General features: G+C 39.1%; 1 protein-coding gene across 1 annotated transcript; it reads left to right on the top strand.

Annotated features, from left to right (window-relative positions):
* Positions 1-5,462: 5,462 nt before the first annotated feature.
* Positions 5,463-14,530, top strand: Lk6 (MAPK interacting serine/threonine Lk6 kinase). Its single transcript, XM_019062254.2, has 4 exons — positions 5,463-5,845; positions 9,433-9,570; positions 11,991-12,697; positions 13,423-14,530. The coding sequence occupies exons 1-4, from the start codon at positions 5,797-5,799 to the stop codon at positions 13,903-13,905; spliced, it is 1,377 nt and encodes a 458-aa protein (XP_018917799.1). The 5' UTR covers positions 5,463-5,796; the 3' UTR covers positions 13,906-14,530.
* Positions 14,531-14,588: the final 58 nt, after the last annotated feature.

Raw genomic sequence — 14,588 nt, 5'->3', positions numbered from 1 at the left:
GCTGAGTGCCTTAATTTATTCGACTTCTCTTTTTTATTTCCTTTGTTTTTTGAGCGCGGGGCCTTTGGAGCTTGCCAAAGGACGCAAACACGCCGAGACACGACGCACGATGGGAGGCTTCTTCTCGCGACTTTGCCAAGTTGATTTCATAATTTGATTTTCCAACAAAAGCGAAAGCTGTCTACAAAAGCCTGGCACTGACATCCGTCAAAAGCTGCCAAGCGTGATCAACGGAGCTGTTGTATACTTTTGCAAGTGTGATAAGATGAGTTTCCTAGTAGCAACGACTACAACAAATCCGTTTAAAAAACTCCTTAAATTTTAAAGAAAACCCCCTTTTAAAAAGCCGTTAAAGTGTGCTTTTTACAGTACCCTCTTGTATATTTTCCGATTCATATTTATGAGAGCTAAAAAATTAAAAACAGCGTTAAACAACCCTTAAAAAGTAAAAAATAGTTTTTAGCTCGAAATGTTTAAAAAAAATGTAAAAAAAACTCTTAAAATAGTAGCAAATTTTTTTCTTAAAGAAACCTCTGCGCGTAAATTTTACCATATATAACTTTCCTAAAAAAATTTAACCAAATAGGGTCTTCGAGATATTAATTTTCCACAGTATTTTCTTCCGAGTTTTTAAAAAGTACTTTATAAAAGTCATTGTTATTTTTCGTTACTTCTGAGGCCATGAAAGCACTGTCAATAAAGTATTCATGTCTTCTCCTGGCTAAAGCCGAATGAACATGCCCTGCAAGCAACTAAAGCTGCTCCTGAGACGCTCAAATTGCCTGTCAAATATTTGAAGGCGAACTGGTAAGCGAAAGCGTAAAAGCACTCAGAGCCGGATTTGCAGTTGGGCTGCCTGAGCCATTCATAGCACACCAAAAACACTGTCCAAACACACTGATAGGCGCAAAATATTTAAGACTTCATTCCAAAACGCCAGTACCTGTGTATTTCCAATTTATTCTTCCTGTCTTTCGCCGGTTTTATTTTCCCGACCCATTTTTTTCCATGTCTATGTTTTCCAAAAAGGTATCTCAAAATTGTTTAAAATCAAGTCTTTGAAACATTTTCCCCGGTATTAAAAAATGCATAGCTATCGTCCTCCTTTCCCGGAAGGAGAGAAGGTCTGGAACTCTCTCTCTCCCCCCCCCCCTTCAAAGAGCGCCTACTTTTAGGCCGTCAACTGCAATTCAGTCTAAGGCGCCGAAAATGTAAATTCGACCCTGTTTAACATGGTTCTTTGTCGTGAATATATGGTTCATTTCGTATCAAGAAACCCCGCAATATTTGGCAACTCCGCAGCGTATCAGTATAGGTAATCACTAAACTCGTGTGATTCACAACAAATTACATAATCTTTCATCATTTGAGTAAGACAATTGCCAAGCTATAGCTAGATAGAGGATTTGCATTGATAGGCTCAGAATCGGTTTCAGCAACTTCGGGGGTGCAGGAGGGGGAAGGGGAGGGAAATCGTAAAGGTTTTTGCCGAAATGCAACGCGTTTTTCACACGATTTTCTCCACCTTCCTCGCCTACTTCTCCAACATATCTGGCGGGTGGAGGAAGGGTGGTTCATCTCTGGCTCTAACATGTTTACGTGCATACTGATGATGTAATTATAACGTAGATTATAGGCGCGCGTGATCATATCAGCTCTACGCGCGGGTCAGTTTTTTTTTCTTCTTTTTCTTTTTTTTGAAATTGAAGTAAGAGGGTAGAAACAAACATCTTTGAAATTAAGGCATTTTTCGGTAAATGGGCGTGTGAGACTTCTAATGTTGCTACGATTGTGCAACGTAGCTCTCTAGCTGTAAGTCACTTATCTGACAGTTCTGCTATGAGTTTGTTCCTGACTTTGCTTCGAGTTTTTTCTCGCTATTGTAAGGAAGTAAGTCGACTTTGAATGAATTTCATCTACCGGAAACGCTATAAAAATTGCACAATCTTAGAAGCATCGCAAGACTCATTAGCCCTTTCACCGCGAAAAAGCCCTCAATTTTTTGTACATACGTAGGTACTCTTAAAGTTCGGTTTCAAGAAGGGGGCCGTAGAGCGAGCGAACCAAGAAGGAGCCTATGAAGCCGGAACTATGTGCATTTAAGACATGAGCCCTGAGACCCATAAGAATATATGCATAACAGGGCTCACGTCGTGATGCACATAGTTCTGTTTGGCAGAAATACGCCCTATTATTCAACCTAAGGTGCATCCTTAACCTTCTCTGTAATAGCATCGTTCACAATAATTAAGTCATTCCTAATCCAAAGCTGTATAGACGACACTAAGTGAGTTTTAGCAGCACACAAACTTAATTTGCGCCGTGAAAACTGATTTCCAATCAGCCATGACAATTAGTGCGCCACCATAACTTTTTTTTTTTCAGTGTAAATGAAAATATGTGTTTCCCAGACATTAATTTCCCGCCGGAAAAACTGACATCTCGTTTTGATACTTATGCCTAACTCGGAATTTCTATTTCACCTGTCTATCAATGAGATTATGGAAGAAAATTGCGCTTTTCTAACTAACAAGACGCGTCCACATAACGAGAAAGAATGGGACGGAAAGAAAAAAATGAAAATAAAATTTTAGCCTTCATCGGCCACTGACCCAGTGAGAGAGAGCATCGTTCGTTCAAGCTTGCTTCATGGTTGAAGGCAATATTGGCAGACACCACCAGCATGTGCTTTATCATGATATGCTTCCGCACCCTACTCCTCTCTCGCCCCATAAAGAAGGAAAATAACTCCAAAAAAACCTAAAAATATTCCCGAGAATCCAATTCCAAAATAGCTAGGTAACTGGCTCCTACACTTCGGGTACTTATCGTATATTCATAACGGTGGTGTTTAAAATATTCAAGCATTCGATCACGCTAGCAACTTAGAACTTAACGTTTGAAAAAAAAGAAGAAAGAAAAAAAAACCAGACTAGACGCAGCCCATAGATATTTATTTCAGAGAGGAAAGAGTACAGCATAAGATAATGTTCACTGCTAAACATATACATGCAGACTTTTATTTTTCTGTAGTTTCGCCAGTGCACCGTATACCTACGGTTTGCAGTGTTAGAGATTTCCAATCACAATTTATTTTTCCGAAAGACGAATGGTCATCGATTTTGTTCCAAATTCCGTGCAAATCATCAATATTGTTCCTTGAAAATTTCGCACTTGAACTTCAAAATTAGTTTTCCCAGAGTAAGAAAAAAAAGTAAAAACCAAACAAATTACGCCTCATGAAATGATACATACAATATTGCTCAATAAATCATGCTCAGAACATCGCGGTATCAAAACTGAAGCACAAAAGATACATCATACGCGTGCAGGGCCGGATTTACTTATTACTTGCCGCCCATGGGCCGCCTGTATTTTGTCGCATCCTTACTCTCATTCGTTTTGAAACATCAATAAAAACCATCAAGTGAACGTGCAGCGGGGAGGGATGCATAAGACGCGTTTACTCGTGTTGGACACTGTTTTTGCGAAGCCCTGTCAACATTACTAGCAAAAGTTCATGGAACTTTGAGCGAAAGTTAAGTTCCGTAAACCTCTCTCTGTGTGGACAAGGCCTTCCATTTATAAGAAATGAACGAAAAAAGTATGAAAGAACAAACTGACCGCACTGTGTATGACGCAAAGCGCAATGCGTGAAGTATTCATGTAGTCTTGTAGGTGCTATGCGTTTCAAGCCGACCGCCGCCGCTGACCCCACTGTGCACGCAAACTGTGCACTGTGCACCCCACTCACGCAATGCGTGAAGTATTCATGCGGTCTTGTAGGCGCTAAGATGTGTTACATGCCGACCGCCGCGCGCCGCGTCGAGGGCTTCTCCTTTTCATCTCAAGTCCTCGTCATCATTGCTCTCTGCGCCGCGCGCCGTTCCAGGCCATATTGCATGTTTGGTTCCTCTCTTCACTCGACTAATTAAAGGTGCTGCCTCTTATATCATCGAAAGACGACAAAATTAGAAATTACTGTACTGTGCTCTCAGGAAGTGGGATTTAGTCGCCTTTTCTCGTCTGTAATTTTATTTCTGAATCCAATATTTTTTATACCTAAATTTAAAAAAATTGCAAAATTTGCCGCCATAGGCCGCGGCCCATGTGGCCACCCCCTAAATCCGGCCCTGTACGCGTGTATGCAACTATTCGTGCCAAGGAGATATCTTTGTAGTATAAACGAGTATAAAAAACGCTCTGCCATTTGGATCCTCTAGAGCCCTTATAGTAGGCGCCGCGCCGCGCCGCAGGCCGCGGTTGAAGTGGTGGGTGCCTGGACAGTCAAAACGCCTTCAAGTCCATGCCTAGGCAACACGGACATCCATGGAGCTCGAATAGTTGCATCCAGGAGTTGAAGTGAAATATGCATAATGTTCGTCGCTTTCACGCTAACTAAGGACGCTTTCCTTGATTCTCAAACACTGTACTTCAACTCCAGGGTTGCCTAATGTGCCGATAAAATAGTTTATTACTGATTTTTGTAGCAACATTTTCAATTTTCCAAATAATGCTGGGATTATTTGGATGTACAACAACAACGTTGCCATCCTAAAGTGTGGGCTGGGGCCCTCACTTTCTCTGATCTGAAAACAGCGAATGCGACTAAGTTGTTTCATGGTCACCCCAGGATAAAATCGAGCGCGCATCTCAAGATATGTTTGTATTTTTGTATGTTGTACGTGAAATGGACATTGTTTTCCCGCCTTGTCCTCCAACAGTCATGACCCTTGTCACGGCGCGGCGGTTTGTTCTGTATCACCGTCGCCGTTTTCAAGATACACTCATTTCACCTGCAGAGATTTTGCTTGATAATTTTCCTGTCGTCTCCACCACACCAGCACACCGGCTAGGAGTCACCGAACACTTGATATGGGTAGCTGGATAGTTAGCGGACCAAATGTGCCGAAAATACACTGGGAAAAGAGGAACACATGAATGTGTGCGCCGAGTTTGTAGCTTGGGTGTAGTGGCCGACTGAAGATTCAAGCTTCGGTTTTCGAGGCGGCTTGGCTGGAGGTTGTTTTGATTCGGTCGGATCGTCGGTGGACGGGAGGGGTTGGGCCGGCGGGGAAGGAGCGGGACTGCAGGAAGGAGCGATGTGTTGTGTTGTGGTTGAGGAGCGAGGACTGAGGAGGTGGAATACTCTCAGACTGGCACGTAGGCAAAGCTCATGTGTTAGCACGCCAAGCTAAAAACTCGTATCTCCTCGGAATTGGTGATGAGGAGAAGATTGCGTCATTGAGTAGACCCGAACCGAATCCTCGGGAGTTGTATTGTCAGAGAAGTAGAATTTCATTAGTACGTGGATCTTGAGGGGCGGCCAGGGGTGGCAGAGGGGGCCCGCAGTGGTGTGATCCGAGCTTTGGAGGGAGTGATGCGGTGGGGGGAGGGAGGGGGACCTGCGCGCGCAGCGTTTCTGCGATAGAAATGACGTATTATTCTGTATTTTCGTGGTCGCTCCGGCAAGCTTCGCGTCAGTGCTAGTCCAACCACGGAGTTCGGTACCGCGTATGCCATGGTGCAAGGATTGGAGGCAGAAAGTGCTTGGATTTTTTATTTAGTGGCAGATTGATCTCCATTTTTCTCTTTTTTTTAATTTTTGTTTTGTTATTTATACGTTAACGTTTAAGTCTCGTTCTGCTGTGATATCTCACCCTTATTTAATTACTTAGATTTAGACTTGGTAATTGTTTTGCTGGTTACGCAGAAATTCGTATTTTTGTCTCAACCCCGCGTCCAATTTTTATTTTTCTAAGTCATTATTAATTTGTGTTAAGTTTTTTATTCAATATGGTCGAAAGTATTATTGAAGAAAGCAAAGGAGACGGCACAGTTTGTGGTAAGTCCCAGTACTCCAGTTTATCTAGTTTTGCCCCTCTTCTATCCCAGTGCATCGCTCCGTTCCTTTGTTTTTGTCGCTCTTCGTTTCTTCCTTGTTGTCAAGCCGCTTCACTTCCCGAGATACCGACGCCGCGCCCGGGGCTTGGGTTCCATGATCCATTGTTCCATTCCCCCTTTTTGGCCCGGCCAAATTTCGACCTTTCGGTTTTCCCTTCCATGTAGAATGTAGTTTCCTTTCTACTCACTCAGCCTCCGAGAACCAAGGGTGATGCCTTTCGCGTACTACCTCTTTTTCTTTTGTCATTGAAAATAGCAGTAAGTGAGTCATTTCGTCACCTCGTAGCGTTGAATCTTGAATTTCTCTAACTCTGATTATCAAGTTTGTCCGCTTGTTCTCGTTTCGTCTCAGTTTTTCCTCTAATTATCAGTCTCGTCTGCAAGTTATTGAGGTGATCTGAAGGAACTTCAATGACCATCCTTTTCATTACGTAATAGTCCTTTCTGTCCCACAATTAGTTATTATTTTGAGTCTGTAATGGAGTGATGCCACCATAGTCCAGTTCCAGTACATACGACGTAGTTGAGAACGTTTCAGTAGATTGAGAAGAACCAGAAACTGTCGCCCCATTATTATTCGCACTTTTGTTGAGATCTAATTTTCTACTCTCTCTAACCGACGTGCAGTTTCCCTGACAGACATAATATCCAATCGCTGCAAGGCAGTTTATCCCAAACCTTTTGATGTATTATTCTCCCAGCATATAAGTTCTTCTCACCAACCTAAGTACATACTCGCTCCTTAAAGAATTATTACCGACCTAGTTCAGCTTTCAAGTTAGTTTAGTCTATCAGAAGATTAACTCAGGAATCATTCTTAGAAATCTTAGAATCAAAGAAATGATGACTTGTAGGTAAAAGGTTTATTGCAGCCCAATCCAGAATTTGTGCTTGGTCATTGAGGTACTATGTGGGATAGTTGATTGCCCTTGCCCCTGCTGGTCCATGCATCATACATACTTTCATGAGCTTTCCAGATTATTCATTGGCATCTACCTAAGTTTTTTTCTAATGGGGCACTGTAGTTCTAAATTCTAATGCATTTATTAATAGTTGTAGCAGTGTTGCCAAATTTGTATATTACCTGCTATCCTCTCAAACATCCAGATAGGTGGTCAATAGCGTATGTTTCCCTTTACTTGCTGTATCTCATTCCCTCTGAAAGAAGGTTTTTTGACTCTCTTGCTTGCCCATGGTGATTTTGATGGATCCTAATATTGAAGCATGTATCTCAGCCCTACAGCTCTAGCTAATAGTTTGCTTCAGTACCCCAATTTAATAAGTTACACCTTAATGCATTATATTTTTCATTCAATAAAGGTATGCCAAGCCCCCCTCAATTCTAATTCCATTACATGAGAAGATGGCCTCATCTGATAAAGCTGCTTCACCCATTAACCGCAATTTAACTTCTAATTTAACCCCCTTTAACGGATGGAACTTCATTTCTAATCAATTAGCCTTTACAAAACAATATAGTGAGCGTCCTTTTGAAATGAGTGAGGATCCATGTCCTTATCCATTGTTTTCCTGATTACTCTCCTTTTATGTCCCCTATTGCTGCAGTGATTGAGTTGATCTCTAGTATTTTGGAAATTTAAGTGAGAGCCATTTTTTTCTTTCATTATTGCATTGATAGATTATCTCATACTTCGTTTTGATCATATAATCTCCTTTTCTTAACACTCTCATCACTTATCAGCCTTTCCATAGCACTATTAATCTCTCAATTCAATTAGAACATTCACACTCTAGCATTCGGTACCTGTCACCAAACTTCAAAAGAGTGCATCAATCTAACTTTCTCATTTAATTACTTCTCTAGTAATGATAGTTAATGGAATAATCATCATTCAAAGAATGCATCTTCTCCACCTATCCTGACTATTTCTTCCGCGCTTGAGTTCCCATTGAATGTCGCAAGTATTCCTTAGTTACATACCCTTCTTCTTTAAGTGAGCTGATATCTCTGTCCCTCTATATTAGTGCCAATATATGGACCTCTTTCTTTTACATAATGAATTACTGCATTGTTGATTGACAAATCAAGCATTTACAACCTGGTAGAAATGGGGTACTGGGGAAAGAAAAGAAATTAGAATAGACAAACCAAAGTCACATCAGTCTGAGTGCATCAATCATCGGTTGGCCCACTGGTTTCATTGACGTATAATTATACGTCAATGACTGGTTTGCATGTAAATATCTGTTGAATGGTGCAATGTTTGGATGTAACATTTGTGTATTCTTTTTCTCCCTAGTTTTCGACAAATTAAATGAAACAACATTTTGTGCATAGATGGCATAGACTGTAAAATGTACCAGTGGTAATACTGCTACTGGTTTTTGTCTCAGCTGAAGCATCACTCATTTGTATTTTCATTAATTTATTGAAAAATTGGGCGCTCTCTGGATCAAACGTCTCAAGTTTGCGTTAAACCACCAATTGCCACAAAGAATTTTTAAATTTTTCTTTTTGAATGAGGTATTTAACCAAATCGACTTTCTCCTGATAGTCGGTGAGATGTTGGAAGAGCTCTTTGGGAAAGGGAAAATGTGAGACATATCACAATTAAAACCTTTTTTATTTCATCACTTAAATTACTGATTGATCAATCCATTTATGCTTGAACATTTATCAGAGTCTTTCAATGCTTATTTATTTCTTGTACACACTCAAGTTTTTTACCATCCTTTAAGAGAGGAATGAAGGGAGGTCAACGGATAATCATGAAATAAGTGAGTAAGCATCGCTCTCTCGCAACAGTACCATTATTGACACTACCTAAACTTTTATGCACTAACCCCCTTTCCGCCATCAAATGTCTATTATTATTGGTCTCTGCTGCAAAATTGTTTGAGTCAAAAATGTCAAATTTATTGCTTCCTACGAGGAACTACTCTAAAGAGCCTCAACCAAGCAGATGTAAACTTTTAGAATCAGTTTGAGAATGTCTCTTCAGGTACATTGATGCAGTGGTACGTCCAAAATGCATGAATAGAAAATTACATTTCTATTCCTTTCTTTCCTTCCTTTCATCTCATTTTCTCTTACAAGTATTCATAATTCTGTGGCTTAATTATTATACTTTTAGGCAAGTATTGAAGTCTGGTCTTCACTCTTTTTGTGTTAGCTTTGATACAGCTCATGTGTGCGTCTAGGTTCCTTTAAAGAAAAATTGTCAGGTTTATCTGGGTTTTTTCCCCACATAATTAAGCTCGTAACCCCAAGTAATTAATCTATTAGTAATAAGATCTAATTTTTGGTCAAGTACTAGGAATACATGTGGAGGCAATACATGAACATAATATCTTGTTTAATTTAGGTCAGCAGGGAACATTTGATTTTAAGATTACTTAGAGACTCCTTCAATTTTGTAAAGTATATAGAGATTAATACTCTCGACCAGGTCACGAAGCGACAACGTAAACAAAGCAAGGTTATAGGCTCTTGTGTGTTCCTTAATGTATCTCAGTGTGTCTACTTAGTGCACTCAGTAATTTTTCTCTTTCTCTTTTGTGTTACAGATGAAGTCATGGGTATTCTGCGGGATAAAACCAATGACAGCAATGTTCCAGACTGTGTATCCCAGAGAAAAGAAGAAGCTAGAGTTAAAAGAAGGAAAAAGAAGACTGCCACTAGTTTAGTAACATCATGTTTCCAAGGTATGTTACCTGATCAATTCTTTTCAGTACCTTGAATTGTAAGGACATCTTTCCGAATACACTTGTAAGTCTGAATGTGAATTTCTTCAAGTATATGAAGTGAAGATGCATTATATTAATGGATTAATCTTGAAAAAGTGTATCTCAATTAAGGAGTTCTTTGGAACAAGTGCACATAAGACTTGCAATGCTACCAAGATTGTGCGACTTTGTATACAGTTTGGAGCGAACCATGTCACACATACATGCAATTATTTTCACAGAAAAATAAATCCAAATGATCATATTTTTTTCAGAAAAAAATCCTAGCAGGGCTTTCAATCTGTCTAACTGGAAACGATGCACTAAGATGCACAAGTTGCTATCTTAGCAGCATTACAAGTCTTATATGCCCCTGTTCCAAAGAACTCCTCAATTGCTACATTTAAAGATATCGCTGATGATATCTCTCTTTTGTTCAAGGGAAACTAACCATGGTGTCCTTTTGCAATTTTGTGTGGTTTTTCTTTGAGTTGGTGCAAAAAAAGTTACCGTCAGTTTCATCTGAAACTCCCTCCTTACTTCACTTTTCAGTTTTCCCTTGAAAAATGAAGGTGAGGAGACCCTCAATGGTGGAATCAAAGATCCACATTTTTCAACTTAATCCATTGATATCAAAAGGCTCTCTTTACTTATTGACGGTGTCAGTCAACAATCATACCTCGGTTTGCAACGTCGCAGACTTCCTATCATACTTTATTTTCGAAACGAAAAACTACTCAAAGGAAATTCTTTAAATCTGCCATTATTTTCCTTCTCTGTGCATAAAAAATTCTGTAAAAACTTCAAGGAATGATATCAATTTGTTTTCCTTTAAGAAAATAACACCGAGGCGGAGATTTTCAAACACAGCAAACAAGATATGTGCTTGCCGACTTACACCGTCTTTATGTAGGGTGGTACATATTTTTCATTAGTCAGAGCTGTTGCTGAAGCAAGCAGCATATTATTGACTTTTAAGTACAACTTTCAACTAGTCAATTCAAAAGACAGGTCTTGCAGGAAATGCTAGAAAAATTATCCTGGCAACTAGAATATCCAGTTGATTGTTGCTAGCTAAGTTTGTCCCCTGGGTTGCACAGCAGGTAGAACCGGCATACATGATCGGTAAAGTCAATCCCATCTGAATATGAAACTAATAGGCAAGCTCAGAAGAGAGACCTCATGTCTCTGTTATTATAAATGGCTAGTGTGTTTAGGAAACTTATCAATAACCACTAGGATATCTATAGTCCTCTCCAAAAACTGAATAGTTGAGTCGGTGGAAAAATGCATTTTTAATCGCAGTGAGACAAGGTGCATTTTCTTGTTTCAACTGCGATAACACCATAAGTTACTGGCAATCAATTTTTAACAGTGTTTGAATGAATAGGTTTTCATAGGGTCTTGACTTCGTTCCGTACTCCTCTATTCATTGACTGTGTCAGTTCTCTATAGCCCAAAGCTACCTAGCTCACATTTTTTCAGACATTAAGTTATTTGCGTTACAAAAATCCACAATAATGGTTTCTTGTGTGTTCAACATTTGGTAGCACCAGTTAGGAAAAATGAAGTCCGCAATTATTGAGATTCATATTTGCACCTTTTAACTCTGGGGTACTGAAATACTATGATATGTAGTGTTCGAAACTCACCTTTGAGTTTCAGGAGCCATGTGGCCCATTAAGCTCGATTTTTAGGGATCAACTTGACATTTTGCCTGTATTTCACCCTAAAATGAAAGAATACTTTATGTGCTTTGACTGAAGCATGTATGAACTATACAAATGCTTCTGTGCTTAGGAGAAATGCCAAACGAGCATTCAAATGTTGCCAAATTTCCTCCTACAAAATGTCTATTTTCGAAGAAAAGTATGAATATTTCTCCTTGAAATTTTCAGACATCTTTGATCAAATTACCTACCTACTTTCACAATTCTCCAGAAAATTAGAAATTTTTTTTTCAAAAATGTCCCTGCCAATTTGTCAAAGGAAATTTGGCAATGTTTAAATGCTCTCACGGTAAAAAAAAACATCGCAGTATTGTTCATTTAACTGATGGTGTTACTCAATCTATTTAACTACTCTGGGTATATTCATTCTCACGCGTTAGGATCACTAATTTCGATTACTTTTCTGGCAAATCACTGATTTCTGTGATTTTAATATTTTTCCAAAAATGTATGGTAACCTTAGAAACTGTTGCAAATACAAAGTGAATTTAATATGTACAATAACAACCCAATATGAATTTAAATAATACTTGAGGTGTACTGAATTCTAACGATCCGAGTACAAAATAGAGGTGGTGAGTCAAGTATTATTTGATGAAGTGAAAATATCCCTCAAGAGCCAATTAAATTGGAAGTTTGGCTAATGTGAGTTTTCTTTGTGTGTTTCAGATTTATATAGACTGACTGGTGAAGTTCTTGGTGAAGGAGCGTATGCTTCGGTTCAAACATGTGTCAACATTCTAACTGACATGGAATATGCAGTTAAAATCATCGAGAAAACAGCAGAGCACTCTCGAGCACGTGTTTTCAAAGAAGTCGAAACGTTCCACCACTGCGCTGGGCACCAGAACATCATCCAACTTTTAGAATTTTTTGAAGATGACGACCGATTCTACCTAGTTTTTGAAAAAGTTGAAGGAGGTCAGCTTCTCTCAAGGATACAAGAACGAACCCATTTCAGTGAGGTTGAAGCTAGCCAGATAATAAAAGACCTTGCAAGTGCTCTTAACTACCTCCACAAAAAGGGAATAGCTCACAGAGACCTCAAACCTGAGAATATCCTTTGTGTGGACCGTCATAAACTCACACCGGTTAAACTCTGTGACTTTGATTTAGGCTCAGGTATCAAATTAAACGCTGCTCTTTGCTCACCCCTTGCAACCCCGCAATTGCTGACTCCGGTAGGCAGTGCTGAGTTTATGGCCCCTGAGGTTGTCAACGCTTTCACAGGAGAGTCCAATGCCTATGACAAGCGATGTGATCTCTGGTCTCTCGGTGTCGTCATGTACATTCTCCTCTGTGGATATCCTCCATTCTATGGCAACTGCGGAATGGACTGTGGCTGGGAAAGAGGAGAGACTTGTATGGAGTGTCAAGTAAGTTGTTTTACCACTTCCTAACTTCTTCTATTAATAACAAACCAACCTCAGCAAATGAGATAAGGAAATCAAATGAGTAATGCGACCGAAAAGCATTTATCACTGATTTTCATCGGAAGCAATTTTTATCCTGAAGGTAGAAGATGCCAACAATAGTTTCCAAGATAATTCCACCATTTAGTAATCATACTAAACTGTATTTCAAACTTATTCTTGAGAAGTATTTCATCATCTGGCATTTTAAAACGAAATTTTATGCTTCATTCCAATGTTTCGATAATGGTTTCATTTTCCTCATATTTTAGCTCGTCTATGGCATTGACGGACAGAAAAAAATTAACACCACGGTCTAATTTTGAGTTGCTGAAACATGTATCCATGCTTCAAAAAAAAAAAAAAATTCTTAGAAAGCATGTTCTTTTTTTGTAGGTAAAGCCGAATTGTGAAAAAAATTTGAGACAAGTTGAGTGTTAGTTATTCTCTTCATCAGGATCACCTATAATTTCTTCTTAGAGAAATTGTGATGGAAGTCTCATATTTTTGATCATAGAAAGCCACCCATAGGCCTCATTTTCTCTTACAAATAGATTTTATTTTGCTCCAGTGAAAATAACAAGGAGGAATGCAAATAATGCCAACACTGCTGTTTTTCTCTGTTGCCATGTTTTTGTTATTTGCTCATTTGTTTTTGAATCTAATCTGAATATTAATTTTTGTTCCAGGAGCTGCTTTTTAGTTCAATCCAGGAGGGCCGCTATGACTTCCCCGACAGAGAATGGGCGTACATCTCAGAAGATGCCAAAGACTTGATCCGAAAATTACTGGTCAAGGAAGCGAGCCACCGACTTAGCGCTGCCGAAGTACTGAATCATCGATGGGTCAACCCCGGTCCAAGCCAAACCCACGCTGGCAGGCCCCTAGTCACTCCGCAGGTGATCCGACGAAACAACAGTGCTCGGGAGCTATCTGTATTTGCTGAATCAGCAATGGCCGTCAACCGAGTTGTACTGCAGCATTTCAGCATGAACTTCGCTGAGCATATTGCTGAGCACAGTGGCTCAGAAGATGAACCTCTGTTTGGTTTATCCCCTCCCTCCGAATCCACTCTTTGTCAGCGGCGGCTCCAAAGTAAATCTCAGCAATTCGGCTTTCTACCAGCGCCTGTTGTTTCTTCAGTTCCTACTATTACCTCTCCGAGTGGATGAGTTAATTTATTAAAATCTGAAAAATATCAAAAGTAAGTTAACTCTTGTACTGATTAGTTTTTTATATTTTTTCTGTACAACTACAATCAAACTTGATCCATGTAGTAGTGAAACACTTACAGTCTAGTACAAACCGCAATTTATATCCTCCATTAACAGTTATTAATGTTAAGTTTTTTGGTCTTATATTTTTTTATTTTTCCCCCTCTAAAATCTTGAATTTCTTCTTTCCCCCTACTTTTTTTTACACAATGAGTGAATAGACATTCAACACAACTTAGCTTCATGCGTGTTGTCATAGTTTGAAATTCACTTCATAACTAATAGTTTTAGTTCCAAAATTTTGAAATAGATAAATATTTCCTCTACATCTTTCACTAACTGCAAGACAAGTTTGTTTTACCAATTCTAAGTAGTGCTCTTTCAAAATTTTGATATAAACTTTTATAATATTTATTACTGTAATGAATACTAAGGAAAAAAAAGCAACCAAAAAAAAAAAGAAATATTGACACCACCCCCCCCCCCCCTTTCCCTCAAGATTATGTTTTGTATTATGGAGCAATTTGATTGAAATAAATTTGTTAAAAAAGAATAAATTATTATTTATTATTTTTTGTAATAACTTCTTTTGTTCATTCTTTCGGTCCTCTTGGTGTTTTTGACCCTTCAAAATATGTATC

Source organism: Bemisia tabaci, chromosome 4 (genome assembly GCF_918797505.1).
Source record: "Bemisia tabaci chromosome 4, PGI_BMITA_v3".
Taxonomy (NCBI): domain Eukaryota; kingdom Metazoa; phylum Arthropoda; class Insecta; order Hemiptera; family Aleyrodidae; genus Bemisia; species Bemisia tabaci.
The sequence above is the reverse complement of the archived record's forward strand: the minus strand, read 5'-3'. Positions and strand labels throughout refer to the sequence as shown.

Coding starts and splice junctions, on each gene's coding strand:
- Lk6 (XM_019062254.2), top strand. CDS start 5,797: ATGGTCGAAAGTATTATTGAAGAAAGCAAAGGAGACGGCACAGTTTGT. Junction 5,846..9,432: donor AGGAGACGGCACAGTTTGTG/GTAAGTCCCAGT, acceptor TTTGTGTTACAG/ATGAAGTCATGGGTATTCTG. Junction 9,571..11,990: donor AGTAACATCATGTTTCCAAG/GTATGTTACCTG, acceptor TGTGTGTTTCAG/ATTTATATAGACTGACTGGT.